The sequence below is a fragment of the Callospermophilus lateralis genome, chromosome 3, assembly GCF_048772815.1.
Source record: "Callospermophilus lateralis isolate mCalLat2 chromosome 3, mCalLat2.hap1, whole genome shotgun sequence".
Taxonomy (NCBI): Eukaryota; Metazoa; Chordata; class Mammalia; order Rodentia; family Sciuridae; genus Callospermophilus; species Callospermophilus lateralis.
The window spans coordinates 81,083,552-81,103,437 of record NC_135307.1 but is presented as its reverse complement, the minus strand read 5'-3'; the positions used below and the strand labels follow the sequence as shown (position 1 = coordinate 81,103,437).

The window sequence follows — 19,886 nt, the reverse complement described above, 5'->3', positions numbered from 1 at the left end:
AATTTGTTCCACAACTATAGTAAAATGGGACAGAGGATGGGAGGATGGCTGCACAAGTCTACATACATTTTCATGGGTCAAAACTGTAGTGTGTGTGGGTGGGTGTGTGTGTGTACATGCAGAAGATTGAACCCAAAGTCTCATGAATGCTAAACAAATACTGTACCACTGAGCTACTCTAAGCCCAAAACTCTTTATTTTTGAAAACTTTAAAGGCAGGAGATCCCTGTTGTCTTCAGCTCTGCAATCATCATTTAAGTGTGCAGCGCCCAGGGGCTCTTCCTTCTTGTGGCTTCAAGTGCCGTAAGTATCAACTCTGTGTCACAGTCACAGCTACTCTCTGGTCCCCAGCTCACCTGAGCCCTCTCAGATTTGACTTGCCCAAGGGGCCAGACCTTTCTTTGCAAAATGAAAAACAAGTAGGTATTTTCCTAGAAAAGACTACCTCATTGCCATGTGGGTTTTTGCCGCAAATGATGCTCATGACCCAGAATTCAGAGTTTCTTAAATTAGGCTCCGGCCTTTCAACTTGTTGTCCTGAAATACTTCCATGTAGCTGTGAAATTGATGACATGAACAAAAAGGAGATTGCACAGCCTTCTCATCTAAGAGAACGCCTTCTAGCACTTCCAAGAGGGAGGGATGGCTGGATTCAATAAATTATAAACCGCAGGAATGATGAGTTTGGCATTCAGGGTGGGGGAGGTTGTCTGGTCTTATTTATGTTTTCTCTTTTTAGTAGCAGTGTGTATACTTAAAAATTGGAAGATGCAGGAGAGTAGGCTGTCTGTGCATGGCTTTTGGAGTATTTTTCCTTCCGTGCTGTGATGTGAGGGATATGGTAGGTGTAGGAGGTGGGGCTCCCTGCAGTCAGGGACTGCCCAAGGTCCTTCTGCCATCAGATGCTGTCACTCTTTCTTGAGGGGTAAGGGGTGGCCTGTTGGGCCTCTTGGCCACTGACATTTGGGCCTACCTTTTTAGGAAACCAACAGCTGACTTGCCAGATAAGACCGCATGACTACTGAATTTGGGACACTGGGGCTGTCAGATGCTAGCCCTTCCTCCTCTTTTCTGAACTTGAGTAAAATTCTCTTATGATTTTGGTTTTTTCACAGCATCCCAAAAGGCCTGCAAAATATGCAGGGAATGTGACAGCCCTTCCTGAAGGGCCGGGCTGCCTTGCTTGAGTGCCCCACATTCACTTGAAGGCTTTTGTAAGACAGGGGAAGTCTTTGGGGGGTTCCTTCATGCAGGTTTCTATAACCGGTGGCTCAGGCACTTTCGATGGTTGATTTTAGGCTCATATTATCCCAATGTTACCAATAGAAAATCAAGGTGTCAAAACAACAATACTTCCTACTTTTGCAGCATTTTTATCTGTGGGGAGCCTCAGGGAGTCAGAGGCATCTTTGCCCAGCTCAGGAAAAGCAGGCTTTGGCAGCTGCCTGGTTGAGAAGTGGAATGTCTGATCCAAATAAAAAGGGAGTGGTGTTGAAGAAGTAAGTTAAGTGTCTTGCATTGGACTCTTTGGGGTTTCACACCAAATTACAGGGAGTCAGGGTGGCTGTGATGGACCTATTGAAATCCTGTTGTTTTACTTGCTGCCTCTGCCTTCTAGTTATGAACCTATCTGTGCCTGTGTCCCTCCTATCCTTAAATTAGGGTTTCTGAGTTCCACTGTACTACAATGAGGTCCCTTTTTTACTTTCATTGAGAAGGAAATATCTTCTTTGTTACCAGGTAGTTATAATCCAAGACCTGTTTGAAACATGTCCATCAGTACTTCTGGTATCTGAGTGAGACAGTTATTGTACAGCCTTATCTGTCCACCCCTCATAAAAAGTAAAGTTGCTTGAGCAGGGTCGTGGAAGTTTGGCCAGAAAGGGGTGGTCCTCCAGCCTGTAATAGGTACAAGCATCCACTGGCTGGGTGAGGAAGTCTTGAGAAATATAGAACAGTGGACAACCAAGTTCTGAGCCACAAGATTGGAATCCAAAATGAGGAGTCCACAGCAATCAGAGACTCCAAGTGGGTTTGAAACACAAGTATGAATCTCTGTGGTAAGAGATTTTTTTTTCCCTATGGAGTCTGGAGCTGAACCTCATGGAGCTAAAAGAGGGACTTGGAGGTGTCTTGAATAAAGGCTGACTCTCTGGGGTTTCCATGTCATATCAAGGTAAGACTAGATTCTAGGAGTCGGTTTCTAAAAGCACTCATGCTAAAAATACATCTTGGTCTGCCATTGATGTGGGCCAAATATTTTACTAAGGATCCTAGCAAATTAACTGCATACTTGAGCAACTGAAAATTTAATAAATAGACGAAAATCCTTCTATAGCTCCATTTTTTAACCCCATGCAATATGTTCTCCCCCTCTCCTCACGGTACACTTTTTATTGAAATTATGATACAGTGCTAATGTTAAAGAAAAAGGATAAAGCCCAATAGTTCTGCAACCAACCAAGTAGCTATTTCATTTTTATAGGTTTCCTTATCATCTTTCTGTATATACATGGAATAATTGAAGATATTTTGTATTCTGCTGTTTTCAATGACATGTCATAAGCATTTTTCCATTTCCACATAGCCTCTGTAATTGCAGCCTTTAATGATTGCAGAATAGAACATCCTAAAGAAGCCCCATAATTTACTAGACAGTATTCTCTTTTGGATTTTAGGTTCTTTTCAGGTTTTTGTTTTGTTGCACTCATTATAATGCTCTTATTGCAACTGTGTGCATATATTCCTGCTTCTCTTGAGTTATTCCCAGAAGTAAAATGACTCCAGCAGAGGTTATAGACTCCTTTACGGCTCTTTTTATATATTGCTATATTGCCTTGCAGAAGAGATGTACTCAGTGCCACCTTGCACAGGACCATATCGGCTAAACTGCAACTGCTACAGCATTTTCCCTCCATTTGTGCAAATTTCATAGATGTGAAATGATATATCCAAGTTCCTTTAATTGTCAGTCCTTTCATTATGGTAAGAGATTAAATTTTTTTCCATATGTTTTAATTTTATTCTGATATGAATCATTCATATCTTTGCCTTCTGGTTTATTCAAGCTTTGGTGTTTTCCTACATTTCAATGAGATATTAACTCTTTGTCATAGCGATAGTCTTTCTGTAGCCTACTAAATGTCGGCGTTTCCATTGTTCTGAAGTTCAGTAATTTAGGCACAATCATATTTCTTTTATTTCCTGTGAATGCACTTGTTATTTTAAAGCATGGATAAGTATTAGGTCTGTAAGGAATATAGACTATTCTATTACAGGCTGGTCGTTCTGGAATTCAATTTTAAAATGAAATATTTAATTTTCTTATCCACGCAGAATCTATGTTCTTTTTATGTTTCCTGTAGCTCTTACTGAATGCTTTTCTGATTTGCTATCCACACATCAGAGACATGTGCTTAATAATCCTAGCTTCCCATTGTTGTACTGAAAATCTGGTTTATCAAATGCTACATTTTCATATGGTCAGATCTGTTTAACAGCTGAATCCATACCAGAGTGAATTAATTTTGCTTCATGTCACTTCTTAAAACTCAGTTCTTTTTAGAATAAAAATTTTATTACTCTTTATATTTCCAAGTTAGTTTTAATCACAGTTGAATTCCAAAATACCCTATTTGAATTTTATTTAAAACTATAGTAAAGCTATAAGTGAAGTTTTAGAGAATAAGCATTTACAAATATTAATATCCTCTTTCAGTAAACAAATATACCATTTCATTTCATTGAATCAAATCTTATACAATAATGATTTTGGTTTCCTTTTAAAGACTCCACTCACCTAAGTAAATACCTAAAAATCTGTTTTCTAGTAGTAGAAATCATGAGTAGAATCTTTCATTATTTCATTATTGTCACTTGTACGAAAAGGCATGGAAACCTGGGCAATCTAAAGGGCTGCTATCATGTTCCGTCCATGTTATGTGACCTTGTAGAAGGACTTCTTTCTTTGATGGCCAAAGAGTGGAACAGAAGTAGGATGAGAAAAGAGAATTTTGGACATGCATGCACATCCAGAAAATGACATCATAGCCTTCCTGTAAGACCTCCAAGAAACACAGCCCCTGAAGCTTGGTGGGTTATATTATATATAGCAAGGAACCTTCCTGGAGCCCTGGAATGTTTCTTAAAGCCTAGGACTCCCAAATGGAATTTTGTTTCTAGATCATAAAATGATACAGCTTAGTGATCTAACAAGTCTTGAAGCATTTATGTGGCTGGATAGAAGTTGAGTTACCCCCTCCTCAGATGCTATATCTGGTTGACCTTACTGGGAGGCAGTGTCCTTTGGAAACTACAAAAAGAAATGTCAGTGTTAGAAATTAATCTTGAAATTACAGGTGAAATGATTGAATTAATGACTAATGGAACATTTTTCCTCTGTGCATGGCATCAGGGACTTTTGCCAGTTTTTTTTTGACCAACCCCTATCCTGTGAGGTTGTATCAAATGTTCTCCTTCTTCCAATAATGACAGACAAGATCACTCATAGCAGGGATAGGATCACCATCCCAGGAAAGTTTATATCTTAAGGTCTGGATCTCCTCACATGAATGGATGCATATAATCTTCCATGTATCTTTCCTAAAATATTATTCTATAGTTGGTATTCAGTAGTGAACAGTTACTAGAATTTGTAGTTAGCCCCATGTTCAAATCCAAACTCCCTGCTTATAAGCCAACCATGGGAAGTTTCTTAAATTGTCCACAACTTTTTCTTTCCTATCTGCAAAATGGAGACAAAAGAACCACATCTTCCAATTATTCATTCATTCATTTGGGGAATATTTAATGTGTGTCTAGCCACTGATAAAAATGCCATGCCCTCTGCTCTATCAATGTCATGAAGCTGATATTCTAGGGAAAGAGAAGGTATGTAGATATCAAAAATAACATGAATTCATGTCAGCTACTAATAATGTCATGAGAAATAATAAAGCAGAAAATCATGATAGAGTAACTTTTTTTTTTACAAAGAATGATCAGAGAAGTCTTCTCTAATGAGATACCTGAGCATGGAAATGAATAAAGGATGGAAACTTATGAGATTGAGAGAAGAGCATCCTAGGCAGAGGGAAACACATATGCAGAGGCCCTCTGGAAGGAGCAGGTGTGTCTACAATATAGAGGAAGGCCAGTTTGTCTGGAGCAGAAGGAGTTATGGGGAGCATGACACTTGTAGATGAAGTCAGAGAAGTGTTAAGGAACCAGATCATGGAGGGTAACATTCAGCAAATTACAGCCAGCCAGCCAAATTCAGCTTAAGTCTGTTTACATACACGCTCCAGGTTAAGAATGGCTTTAAATTTCCAGAAGTGAGAGAGAACTATATTACAGTGATTGTATGTGGCCCACAGAGTCTAAAGTACTTGCTGCCTGGCCTCTTAAAGAACTTGCCAACTCCTCATGCAGGATCTTAGGGAGAACTTTATTACTTCTAAGTGGCATTGGAAGCCACGAGGGGGTTTTGAGCAAGAAAGTAATGTGATGTGGTTGACAGGTTTAAAAAGTGACTCTGGCTGCCCTGTTAGCTTACATCATACCCAGAGGAGAGGCAGAGCAGGGAGCACAGTGGGAGGCCACTATGATTGTTCAGGTGAGACCCAAGATGACTACACTGGCAGCATCTGGGTACCAGCTGGTTAGACACAGGGCATATCTTGAAGGTGGCATTAAAAGCTGCTTTGGATTGAGTGTGGGATATGAGTGCAAAGAGGAAGTAAAGGCAGACCTCAAAATTTTAGGTATATTCACCCCTCCTAATGTTGCCATGGAAACCAAAGAAGAAAATGATCCTTTCTACTCTGAGCTTGAGTCCTCCATTAATCCACTATTTTTCAGTCTGAGTTCCTTTGATCATGACACCATCCTTTCAGAAACCTACCTGTGTTCCTTAGCCATTGAACAGAGATAGCCTTCCCCACACTGCTGGACCAGTTGGTCTGCATAACCTCACCACCCTACAACAGCTGTCTCCAGCCGCTTCCATTCACCAACCCCAGCGCTAACCAGTGAATGATCTGCGACTTCCCATGTGTGAATCATAGCTTCCACTCCCAGGCCCTCACCTGTGTGGGTTCCTTTCTTCCCATCAGTTCATACCAGCAGTCTGTGGTGGTCTACCCTCCCAATGAAGCTCTTCCTGAGGGCACCCTTTTTACCTTCCGAGGCTGTTCCAGCCATATGATTTATCTTTCTTAACGGGCACACTGTTTATATTTGTACTACAATTTTTTTCCACCATTCTTATCTCTAATCCTACCAAACTACAGAAAAGGAGACATGGTAGCATATGATTTGGTGCCCTTGCTTTGTTGAGTCCCAACTCTGCACTTGGAACCTGTATGACTTTGAGCAAGTTACCTTATCTCTTTAAGCCACAGTTTGTATAGATGTAAAATGGAGATGATTACCATAGTCATTTTGCAGCATTAATAAGATAAAATGAGGTGTTTCGTGGATACCACTTAGAACAGTCCTGTGTCAGCTTAAAGCTCATTAAGTCCCAGCTCTTTCAGCTGCTCTCACTCCATGAAGGAGCCGAGGAAGTGGCTCCTGTGCTATGTACATTCACTTTACACACAGTGGGCAAATGAACATAAAGAGCACAGCCAGAAAAGCCCACGTTCATATATCCCCCTGACGCATCAGCTTGATATATAAGGCAAGATACTTACCCCCTTTTAGTATCATATTCCTGACATGCAAAGTGGGGGATATCACTCCCACCTTGATGAGCTGTGGCGATCTGTAAAGCACCTGATGTGCATGGCATGTTCTATGATAGCAATAGCATGCTGATGATCAAAGGCTCTGTAGGGAAAATTCCCTGGCTCTTATAGCACTGAAGAATGATTGTTCCATTAAAGGCAGTGGTTCTCAAAATGTTCCTGTTCCAGGGACATCAGTGTCATCCAGACCTTGTTAGAAATGGAAATTATCAGGCCCCATGTCTGTTTGTGGGAGCAAACACTGTGGAGTGGGGTCCAGATGATTCTGAGGACCATGTAACCCAGGGGTAATAACATGAAATATAATTTAGTTGGTTCGGTTTAAGACATAGGTCTGGTTTGGGAGTATGCGCCCACAATAAAAGCCTTCAGGAGCCTAAAAGGATCTAAGGACCAGCATCTAAGGACCATTGTCTTAGAGGAGGGAGGACCTGACATCTGAAGGCTCCAGGGTTCTGCCCAGTGACTTCTCATTCAATCCCGGGGGTAGGGGGTATTTGAGTTCCTCTGCTTGTCTGGTAGCACCATAAGGAGGATCCTGAGGGCTCAGAAGTTTCCAGTAGTACTAGAGAAAGAGGAACTCAAGCTCTTCAGAGCTGCTTTTTGGGGTCAACAACTCTTGACTTCTTATGATTACAGAGCTAATAGGAACACAGAAGAAGGGGAGGACCACGTAACCCAGGGTTAATAACAGGAAATGTAATTTAGTTGGTTCGGTTTAAGACATAGGTCTGGTTTGAGAGTATGCGCCCATGATATAAGCCTTCGGGAGCCTATAAGGATACATCAGTTAACTTGTAAGAATATAAGCGTGTGGGGACAATTTTGCTTAGACTGACAAGATGTGAAAATTATTTAGTATGTCTAATTTTAATGTAAGGTGTTGACACATTTGTAAATACAGAAACTGAAGTTATTGCAAATGATTTCAAGAAACTTGGAAATACTGTGAAGAGCATTGAAATTCCTACAAAGTATTAAAGTCTGAAGAATATTTTAAATATCTCCATTGCTGTGGGGGGAAAAAAAAAAGCACAGCCGCTTTTATATTTAGTTATCAGCTTTTTTGGAACATGATACCGCGTTATCTTTTTTCTCCTCTTTAGGCTCATTGTATGACATGAAAAACCATCTCTTTGACAGAGTGATTCTTCTAATCCACGTAGAGTTGAAATAGAATTACTCAAGGACTTAGCCAGACATCCACCATGTCTCCCTGCTGTCTGATTCCCCTCCTCCACAATGCTCATTATTGTGACTGGAGGGAACCCTCCAGACAGGACAGCATCTCCAACAGCCAGGCTTCTAGGTAGTCTGCAGAACTAAATAAAGGGGCTGCAGAAAAGATGGCCTTGGCATATAAAAAGACAGTGTGGAAATTTTTGTTGATACTGTTTGTCTCAGGGTTTGGATTCTCTGTGTAAGTTTGGGGAGGGCAGAGCCCTCCTAAAAGGGTTGTCTGATCAAAAACTTTGGCCTGGGTCAGCTTGGCCAGAGAGGTAAGAGATGAGAAGTGTAATGCCAAAATATTCTAGATTTTCCTGCAGATTTCGGCTTTCCATGCTGCCTAGTTAGCTGTAATTAGAATAAATTATAGTTTTGTCTCATATACTATTTGGTTCAGGATAACTACGTGTGAGTCAGATTAAAAGAGAAAGTAAGAAACAGACACCAATGGCTTTTTCTTTCTCTCACCTCTCTTCACTCTTTGGGAACCACTGAGCACATGTCTACAGTGGAGCTGCCTGGTGATGCAGAGAAGGCACACAGACGCATCAACCAGAGTGTCCGTTTCTGCTTAATTAGTTACCTTTTAAAGTCCTGGATTTCAGAGCCATACCCTCATTGGTGAGATCTGTTTAAAAGGACCCATTTAAGTGAGTGGGTAGAAGGCACAGGTGCCTGGAAGGGAAAAAAGACTGCAAGACGCAGAATGTATATATGTGAGCTCCTGCCAGCCAGCCACTCTCCTGTCACTAGGCTGTAGTCACATCACATTTGTTTCTCTCTCTCACTCTGAAGGCTTCTGAGAAGTTTCTAAGAAAGGTAAGTAGCACCTCTCTCATTCCTGTGCTTCTCTGGTAGAACAGCTCTGGGTATCTGCTGATCCTGGGCTGGGGCCATTTCTGAGAAGAGGTGTGGTCCCTGTGCTCTTTCCCAAGGATGTTGCATGGCTGTGGTCACAAGTCTTCTTCCACCCATCAGCCCAACACATGCTTCTGGAATGAACTCCTTGGGAGCCCTTGTAATAAGTCTTTTTCTTGGCATCTCCTTTCTCTCTCTCAAAATTTTTGTGTTGCTTTGCTGTCAGAGAAGCCACATCTGGTCCATGCTGATATTTTCCTCCTCATGCCCACAGGCAGCACAAGGGGGTGGCCACAGGACCCTGCTCTATGGTCATGCAATTCTCCTGAGGCACTCTTTCAGCGGAATGGTAAGCTCATCTGTCGGCTTTCACCACTCAAGGAGGAGGAAAAAGATGAAGGGAAGAAACCAGTCACTCCAAATTAACATTAGGAACAAGTTGAAATATAAACAACCATAGTACATTATTGTCTTCCTCAATTTTTTGATTATGTTTTGTGTTTTCTTAATATCTGATACATACCCTCTCCATAAGGAAGACAGCCATGTGTTATTGTTGTTTTATTCACTGAGCCCAATCCAACCAAGTACACTGCCTGGTCATAGAGATAAATAATTGTTGAATTAATAACTGATCAAATGAACCATGTAGTAACTAAGTTCTTGAGTATATGAGGATAACCAGCACAGAAGAAAAACCAGTTGAATGGATTTTTGTGACATTTTCCCTCTTTTACTCAGCTAAAAGAAATGGGATGATGTTCATGGCCTTCAATCCTGGAAGAAATTGGTGGTATTATGTTAATCCAGAGGAAGAAGGAAGATAAGGGAAAAGGCAGTTCATCACAGAGAGCTGGTCAGGATATAAATAATCAGGGATTTAGAACCCAAATACCCAGAATGGAGATAACTCGATGTTACTTGGGAAAAAACTTGCAAATTTTTAATAAATATGACTTTTGAAATATAGCTATTACAGATCTCTTGCAGGAATGGTTAAGAATATTATGATCTCAATCAGGTATAATATGGGCCAACTCCAATAACATTTACTCTCAGTTCCTGAGTGTATTATGCTCACTTGCTAGCAAGATAAGGGAGATTTGTCTTCTTTCTCTAGCCCTAGTGAAAAGCTGACACATTAATTCAAGACTTTATTTCACACATTTCCACCTGCAGCATGATGCAAAGCTCAACTCAAAGCTTGAACTATGCAGTTGTCACAGGATCAGCAACTGCCTCTTAAATAATTTATTTATTGCTGCATTCTTTTTTTCTGGGCACTGGTAAGAAGTTGACCTGAACATCCATTTGTCCTTCTGGCAAAGCTGAAACAAAAAAATGGCCAGTGTAGTTGGAGACCTTTTAATAGTGGGGAAATTTACCCTGCTGTCTCTAGCCTTGAAAGGTGATTGCTCTTTTAGAATCTATTCTTATTCATAGGGTTAAATAAAAACCTAACACCTCTCTTTTTCCTACCTAAATAGGTTTAGCAAACTTCAAACTACACATTTATCATGGCTTCAAAAACTCAGGCTAAAACGCTGGTAGGGAAAGGAAGACTTATACTATTTATCATTACGTTTACTCCTTTAAAAAAAAAAAAATTCCACTCACAGTTAACACAGACTCTGCACTGGTAGTTCCTTTGAAGATTAGTTCTGGGAATAAAGCTTGTGAAATATGACTCTGTACATTGCAATGATTTTCCACCTTTTTGTAGCAAACTAGAAGTATAGCACAGGAAGCACGTCCCTAGTGAGCATCTACCTCCTGCACCATTTCCAAGGTGTGTTGCTGTGCCACCATGAGGAAGGCAGGAAATGGCCATGGCTTCCTTTCCTTTAATAAGCTACTTTAAAAATCATCTTTCAACTTTTGTCTGTACATGTTTATAATCAGAAAAAAAAAGTGTAAATGTTGTTTTGAGAAATTTTTAAACTCAGAAAATTTGGCAAACTGAAAAATAAATAAAGGAAGGGAATCGTACGTGGTGCCCACTCCCCAACCCCCACTATCTAAACATAACTTCCATTAACCTGATGTAATTTCCTTTTAGTCTAGTTGTAAACATTTAAATTTTGTACACATTAACTATATAAACTTATAATTTTGTATATGACTTTGTAGCTCAGGGTATTGTAAACAAAGTTCCATGCTTTTACACATTCTTGGTAAATACTGTTAACAACATAATATTCCATAAAATAGAAGTATCACAGTTTATCTAACTTCCCATTATTCTTGATCATTTATGTTCCATTTATGTTGTTCCCAATTTAAAATTTCCAGCATTTCATTGAACTAAAACATATTTAATATTTCAAATTTATTTCTGTAACATAGTTCTGTATGTTAAATCAAGAGAGCATCAAATAACAGCCTCTTTGAGGCTTTAAATTTATTATAGAAGTATTTCCCAAAAGCATTGTACCATTTAACCTTCCAACCGGCAAGATGGATGAGCCCATTTCTCAGGAGCTCACTGTTGAGGCTAGCTAATGATGGGATACCAAGACCCCATAGAAGAGTCTGACTTCACTAGCATCTGCTCTTGTTTTGCAGTATCTAACTTGTTTGACGACTTCAAGATCCCAGACAGATAAGCTTGCCTTTGATGTAGGTCTACAGGAGCAAGCCACAGGTAAGTCGCCATCTCTGAGCTCCTGCCCTGTGGGGTTTTATACTAAAAGCTTTCACTTACTCACTTGGGATTCCAAACCAATCAGGTCAAGAAACAGGTCTGGAAAAATTTTAGAAAATGAAGCACTAAAGAAAGAATATGTGAGGGGCTGGGGTTATAGCTCAGGGGTAGAGCTTGTCTCACACAGGTGAGTCACTGGACTCGATCCTTAGCACCACATAAAAATAAAGAATGTGTGAAGTCTATGGAAACATAGAAACTAAGCGTGAAGAAGAAAATAAGGCTTTAACCACAAGTGCTTTGAGTCTCAGAGAAAAACTAGTCTTTAGGGTTTGATACTTAAAGTAAGAACTATCATTCCTGATAAGAACCAATGTAACTGAATAACTGCTAAGAAAAAAATAAAGGCAGCATAATAACAGCTTATATAATAAAAGATAGTGTTCAGGTTAAAGGGGCAGGCCCCTTTATTCTGCAGTGACCAAGCTATTTCTAAAGCAGTTTTCCAGCTGTTAGTCAGCCAATTCTGCCATTCCAGTGTGTTCTCTTTAGTATCTTTTACTTCATATTTTTCTTTAAATTTACTTTCACACTTAAATTTTATAGACCAAAATTTTATTATTCCTTTAAGTAGAAAACCAGTGTTGCTCACCATAAAAGTAAATACAGTGAAAAGAAAAACATGATAAATTGAGATGTTGACAAATATTAGAAAAGTGTTAGTTTCACTAGTTCTACATTGATTTTTTTTTCGGATAGAACCAGTTTAAAAGAGAATAGAGTAGTAAAAAGAAAATTATCATATGATTCAATTCAATTCCATTTGTCTTTTAATAATGGTATATATCGTAAATTTGGGGTTTCTCTGGCTTTTTCTTTTTTTTTCCTGAAGCAATCAAAAATATTGATAGTCAAAATGTAGCTTCTAAGTAAGGTGGCGACCAGGATGATACTGCAGAGGAACAGCTGACCTAGGGGTATAATATGCTCTCTATGGCTGGGAATATTCATAGATAATCTCACCATCTGTCAAGGTCAGTATGGAATTCCTGCTCCATTTAGAGGTTAGGTTCTTGCTAACCAGGATTCTCAGTTGCAAACAGAAACTGATTCAGGTTAACTCAAACCAAATAAGAATTTATTCAGATATATAGAATATTTGGTAGAACAATCACTAAAGCTGGAACTCCCGACTTGGAAATTGGGATGCCAGAAAAGGACAGGACAGGAAAGAACCTCAGCAGAGGGCAAACTGTAAGTACATCTAATTTGAATACAGTCTTGAATATCATGACATTTTCCCAAAATAGGAAGGGGCTTCCCATATTGGGTAGCCAAAGAAGGACAAAAGTCTGTGTTATTACTCTAACATTGGGCCAGCTTATAAAGGATACACATTGTTTCACTTCATAGTTTTGTTTTTTTTTTTTTTTTGACAACCTATCTAAACCATCTTTAGCTGTTGTTTCTGTGTATTGCACAATGGGGTCCTAAGTGTGTCCAAGGAGAGCACCTTTCTCCCTATCCCCTCTTCTCCTTTTTGAACAAAGCAGAAGACTAGGCTGCCTCTGCCCATTATGAGTTTTTTCCCCTGAAAATAAGATTATATTTGAATTTTTATTTGGTGTTTCTCTATTTTCACCTAAAGTGTTTTTCTTAAAATATAATTTCCTCTAAGGTGTTGTCAACTGTTGCTGAAAATTGCCAAATGAGTGAAGTGCCTCTCTCTGAAAATGAGTTGGCCTCTCTATATAAACCCACTGTCAATCTTGGAGCTTATAATTAGAAAAGTCATATATGATCGTTCTATTTATATCAGTAAAATGACTTTATACTTTATGAAAGTTGGGAAGCAAGTGAAAAATAACACTTTCTAGTCATGTGATCAGGGATTCTGTTTTAACTACTAAAGCCCTCAATAAAAAATGGAGGAAAAAAATAACAGCAGAGAATGTTACTCTTTTGGGTACTTTTTTCTAAGTTCTTGAAATCAGACTTGGTGGGAATTGTGACAGACTAGGCAAACACATGATCAAGATTATGTCAAGATCAAGTCAGTTGATGAGATGTGGCAAGAGACAGGGGTTCTTAGCTGGGTCTTCGTGAAAACTTTAGGCCTAAAGTAGTTTACTTTTATTTCGCCTGGCTCTCCCCAACCCATTTCATATTCTCTTTAAATAAGGGTGGCCTGGTATTTGTGAAGGAGAAATAGAACACATGCAGCCATGACGGGGATCTCCTCATCGTAGGAGGAGACTCATGTGCAATCCAACAGGGTGGGATCCTGGTTCCTGACTGGAAGATCCTATAAATGCACTTTGGGCAGAGAAAAGTCTTCAGAGTTGTGAACAAGTCAACTGCTTATCGGTTGAGGGGAATCTCCAGGAAAATGTGAGAGGAGAAAGTTTGGGGGATGGAGATGGAGGTTTGAACAATTTGGAAGCTCTTTCCCCCCTACACACTGGGTAATAAATTCCAAACAGAACTGATGACAAATTTACCCTTGATTTTACTTAATTCTTCCTGTTCTCCTGTTAAAAGTGTTTTATTATTATTGTTTTGTTCTTTTTAGGGTTTAGTCATAACTTTAGAATCTAGACTTGGAAAGAAATCTGTTTAAAAAATATATTGCACACACTTAAAGTGCTGGTATGTATTTTAGGGCCAGTGATGGGCTCATCTTCTTGATTCAAGGAACAGCGCTCTCCCTGAGTTCCAGAGCACTCTTCCCTTCCCAAGCAAGCCTGATCAGGGCTTACCTCATGCTTGAGGCCCTCCCGTGGTCCACAGAGTACATAAAGGATACACATCATTTTCCCCTTCAAATATCCCATGAGTTTAAACTTAAAGTAATACCTATGCATAGTTTAAAGAGAGAAATTGAAACTTATCATAAACATCAGTCTCCTACCCTCCTGAGCTCCCTGCTCTGAACTCTTCATATCTGGGGTAGCTACTTTCAGCTCCTTCAGTATTATTCCCATTTTTGATAGATTTGTATACACTGCTGTGTTATTATTCTTTTTAGATTAGGTGTTATCTATTGAAGTTCTGATAAAAATTAACTCCTATTCGTTCTGTTCTTCTCTATCGTCTCTCTCCACACTCCCAATGTATTTACATCTATTTTTATGTAATGAACAAATCCACGTTAACCCTTTGCATTGTCATATCTGTCACTTTTATTTAAATAAGCCACGTAAATGCTAAGATCATGTTTATTTTATTTTGCTAATTTTTGGTTTACCAGTAGTCAGTTGCCTATTTGTCAAGTTTTGGTTACCTAGTCATTTTTTTCATTTCCAAATGTTCCCACAGAACTGAAACTCTCCCCTCATGAAACTCAATTATATTATCCCTCTGTCAGTTTCATCTTTTTAGAAATATCCACCATCATTCAGGGCCTTCCCTTTGCCTCTTTCCATGTTTCCTGAATCTTGTGGGTTTTTCTTTTCTTGGTTGACCAGTTCACCTTGGTGAAGCATGCTGCCCAGTAGCTTTTCCAGCAGAGGTCCATTGGGGAGATAATTGTTGTCTGAACATTTCTTAATTTTAACTTCACAACCACTTCATAGTTTAGTTTAATTTTTTGCATTGGAGAAAAAATTTCTCCTCATCTTCCTGAAGGCTTTCTTCTAGCTTAAGGTCTGGCTGTTGAGAAGTCTACATTCTGATTCCTGATGCTTGGTATGTAACTATTTTTTCTTTTCTCAGTTCTTACTAGGATCTTTTCACCCTGGTGTTAGTCATTCCACAGTGTGTCTTGTTCCTGTTTCACAGGAATGGACCTTGGTGTAGGTCTCTATTCTTCATTACATGAGGAACTTCAGAGGTCCTTTCAATTTGTTGGGAAATGATTATCTTTCAGCAATGGAAAAATTTTAATAATAATATTTCTTTGTTACTTTCCTCTGTTCTTGCTTTCTGAAATTCCTCTAGATGGATTTTCTAATTCTCTTTTTGCTCCTATTTCTAATCTGTTTTTCTTTCTGGAAGAATTTTTCCACTTTATCTTGTAATCCTTCCCCACCCCCCCACCCCCATTTTCTTTTTTTCAGGATCGAAGAGTATTTTATTTTTCTCTAAAGGGGTTCTTCAGAGAAAAGTAGTGCTTTCCTCTTACCTCTCTGATATTATTAACTGTAAGATTTTATAAAGTTCTTTTTTTCATTATTTCCTCCAGCCTTGCCCCCTTTCTGCTTTGTTCCTGTCATTTTGTATTGGGGACTTGGCTCAGGTTTCTGGTGATCCGTGATCTTCCCTCCTGTTCAGGTAAAGACAGCAGAAGTCGCCTGGAAGCCCACTGTAGCTTGGCATCTTCTGAGCCTCGCTCTTGTAGTGTGGTAGAGACCTGGGCCTTTCGTGGGAGATCCTCAGCCCACAGTATTTTTTATCTTAAATAGTTTGGCTTCCCTAAAAATTAATCTTCAACTCTGGGCGGCAGAGCTGGGGTGTTCCGCTTTGCAGCGGGCACTCTGGAAGCTGAGAGGTAGAAGCAGAAAAGAAGAGGTGGGCTTTTACTAATCAAGTGTAAAGTTTCAATTACTCCATCCTCAGCAGGACTCCGCTTCCTCCTCTGATGTGCCTGGTATTTCCAAGGCCAGATCCTTGGTAGTTTGCCATTTGATTGACTAGAATTCTCTTGTAGCAAGGAGAAGGAGAAAAGTCAGCTGTGCAGAACAGGGAAGGGACCTGGGGATTGGATGTCCTTTGAAGCTTTCAGCCAGCCCTCCCTTTTTCAACCCATCTTTAGCTCCTTCCTTCGCAAGTAAATTTTATCTCCACTCCCAGAGATTTTTTCTGAAAAATATAGGCTATATATTTATTCACTGGTGGTTTCTTCTCTATTTCTTACTCAAAGACTTGGGTGTTTGCTTTCTCTTGGATAAAAGCATCTATCTGCTTTTCTTTTTCTAACAATTTCTCTTCCTTGCTTTGGCCTTGTTATCTGTTGTCTTAGTCCTTAAAGGTTTAAGCCTTTATGAAATCCCTTTTCTGCTGAGCATGGTGAAACATGCCTGTAATCCCAGCATCTTGGGGAGGCTGTGAGATGGGAGGATCTCAAATTCAAACCTCAGATAATTAGCAAGGCCCTAAGCAACTTATTGAGGCCCTGTCTTAAAATAAAAGACTTTTTAAAAGGCTGGGGATATGGCTCAGTAGCTCTTAAGCACCCCTGGGTTCAATCCCTGGTACCAAAAAAAAAAAAAAAAACTTTTCTAATGTTTTAATAGTATTTCATAAAAGGTGGGGGGCAAAGATAAAAGTGTCTAAGTGTGTAGTATACCAGTGAAATAAATTCTTGGGTTTAAAAGGGAAAGCATTTTTCTGTATGCTTTGAAAGTACTCTAACTTCTATGAGGTCTGATCTCCAATACTCTTTGCCACACCCTGTCATTCTGGACATGAAAGATAGGTGTAATCAAGGGAATATGTGAGGCCAGCTGGAATGGTTACAGGTTAATGGAAATTTAAGTCTGAGGTAGGGGAAGAGAGAGTTTGAGGGTTGTCATCAGGAGGAAGGAGAGTGAGGGACAGAATGAGAGACCCTGCCCTCCAGGAAGCAACAACTAACTCGGGAGCCTTCACGTAGGAGAAGCCTGTTGGTGGACCATACATCCTGCTTCCAAACAGAGGTCAGAGGGCGAGAAGGTTCGAATTGGCGATGACCTAATCCTCGTCAGTGTGTCCTCTGAAAGATACCTCGTAAGTACCTCCTTCAACAGCTGCTTTTCAATTCCGGAATTTTTCCCTTTAGGAGTAGAGAGCCAAGGAAAATTGAGCCTCAGCAGGTTGAGCAGGATAAGATGCCTCTTCACATTACACTTGGGAAATGGAAACTTCTCTCCCATATCAGGTGCTCATGGGGCCTGGAACTCAGCTGTTAGTTACCCTTTGAGTTTCTAGTGTTATGTCCAGCAAACTCTGCCAACATGTCCCAGGCATTATTCACACATGAGTTAACGTGACATGAGTTTACGTGACTATGATTTTACCACATGGTTTAGCTTTTGCCCAGTAGAGAACAAATCAAAAAGAATGTCGTACAGGAAAATAGCAATCGTTGGAGAAAGAATGGAAATTTAAAATGTGTTAGAGCCTGGGGTGCTGCAGAAGTGGAAGATGCAGGTGAGATCTCGCAGCCGGGGACGAGAACCAGGCAGACATCACTGACACCAGCCCCCTTGTGGAGGATGGGGATGCCTAAAGAGAAGTTTGAAGCTTCTCAACAGTTTTTCATAGTCAACCCTATCAGATTTCGCTTTGCCTTGTCCACATGCCGGAGTTCTTTTTCCCATCTGTGAGTTTCCTTATCCTACAGAGAACAGACATTTTGTGACTTCGCGTTGAATCAGGAATCCAGGGATGAAGTCAACTTATCTGCCACCTCTGAGGCTGAATACTTCCTCTTCTCCAAAGAAAGTATCCCACTTTGAAGCTGCTTCTAGATTGGGTGGAGAAATCTCCTACAGGCTATGTAGAAAAAAATAGATAACAGATAGGCTGTTTAATTTAATCCTTGAAATTGTAGGTGAGCTGCTCTGACAGGACTAGACTGGTGATTTAAAGAGTGTTTCATTTCTGTTTCTGCTGCAGCATCTCTCGATATCAAATGGTAACATACAAGTGGATGCCTCCTTCATGCAAACACTCTGGAATGTACATCCTACGTGCTCAGGAAGTAGCATCGAAGAAGGTGTGCTTTTTTGTGTGTACGCAGTCAGCTCTGAGCCTGCCAATCTCTCTTGTGTGCATATATTGACATTTTTCATTTCCCAGCTCCCACCAGAATGTCTTCATATACAGGTAGCATGGTTTTAGTTCACATAAATTTATTTATCTGATGTCTGTATGGATTTTTTTCTTTCCTTCTGATTACATGAGCATCCCGACTTTATTTTTCAATCCACCATTAGCTTAGCACTGTATGCATTCAGACTTGAATCACCACATCTTCATTTTTATATATGGTTATGAGTTACAGGTAGACAGACCTCAGCAACTTCTATTTTAGAAGTGATCTTTTGCCAAGAAGGTGATACTTTACAACTTCCTCTGCAGTAAAACTGTTTTTGGTTATTTGCTTTAACTTATGGAAGACCATTTAAAAATCAGTGAAAATTTCTCAGGATGTTATTTTTTCCTTGGAAATAACATCATCTCACTTTGCTCTCGTATCCTACTTTCCTGAGCCAGGCAGTCAATGTACCTTGCAGGTTATATAATAAACATACTGGCCTTGGCTCACTTGTAGTTAATACCACAGCTGAGCAGAATAATAAAATGTGAATGACCTGTGGGTTATTGCATTTCATTCTGGCACTTTACAGCAGGATCAGAATTTTTAAAAATAGTTATATCACAGACTTTAACCCTATTTTTTTTTCCTTCGCCTACTAAGTTTCAAACTGGGAGTGCCCGTCAGTGCTGTGTTTGAAAGTAGAAAAATAAGAGTTGTCAAGGTGATACCCCAGTTTTAGATGGCATCATAGCTAAGCTGCATAACTGGGAAATGACAAGTTCTTAACTCTTTGGAAACGTGGAAAACAGTGAAAAGGCAGGGTGCATTCAGCTGGGGTTAACCCACCAACTTCAGTCTATTCTCAACCTTCCTCTTCCAGTCAGGAGAAATCCCAGGTTTCAATCTTCCCCTGCAAAGTTTTGACTCAATCCTATGTTAAGTTTTTCATTATCAATGTAGGAATAAAATTCTCTCAGTCTCAACAGAGGGCTTATAGAGATTAATGAAGTAGCATTTGCAAATCATGTCAAAAAGGTCCTCATAGAAGTGCTGAGTGCCTTTGTGGTGAGGTAATCTGGGTAGCTCATCGCTTGTGCCATTCAGCTCTGCAGAAAATGCCCTTGGAGCATCCGCTACTGAGAAATGCCCTTCATCCCTCAGGAGCATTAGCAATCCTCCTCATTATGTGTCTTTCCTGACGGTGGCACCATGTTTTAGTTAAGAAAACCTAAACCAGCACTTGCCGTTTTCTCTGGTGAATAGGGCTGATTGAAGGAGCCCACAAACTGTTAATGATGAACTCCTAAGAGGGAGTGGCCTCACCCTCAGGAGATGAGGGAGAGTTTAATCAAGAACTTGATCCCTGAGAGAGCTAATTTTCTAAATAAAATTAATTAAGAATTCCCTTATGAATTATTTTCAATGCAAAAACATATAGCTGGAAATATTAGTACAACAAGATATAGGAATATTGGGAAAAGACTTCTGTATATCTTTTTAAAGTTCAAAGAAATCCTTGCCTAGATTAAAACAAAAAACCCTGAGCTAACAAGTATTACACTGTCACTGTACCAGATGCACTGAACACACCCGTTTTTCCCCCCTCTGGCATGATTTCTCATTACTATGACTGTAATTCAGCACCCAAAATAGTTCATGACAGCCC

General features: G+C 39.8%; 1 protein-coding gene across 1 annotated transcript in view; it reads left to right on the top strand.

Moving 5' to 3' along the window:
* The window catches only part of Ryr3 (ryanodine receptor 3), a 359,038-nt gene that overhangs the window by 55,732 nt on the left and 283,420 nt on the right, over positions 1 to 19,886 (top strand). The window contains exons 4-7 of the mRNA XM_076849384.2: positions 9,109 to 9,183; positions 11,400 to 11,478; positions 17,072 to 17,184; positions 18,076 to 18,175. Of these exons, the coding sequence (XP_076705499.2) occupies positions 9,109 to 9,183; positions 11,400 to 11,478; positions 17,072 to 17,184; positions 18,076 to 18,175 (367 nt within the window). The remainder of the gene's footprint in view (positions 1 to 9,108; positions 9,184 to 11,399; positions 11,479 to 17,071; positions 17,185 to 18,075; positions 18,176 to 19,886) is intronic.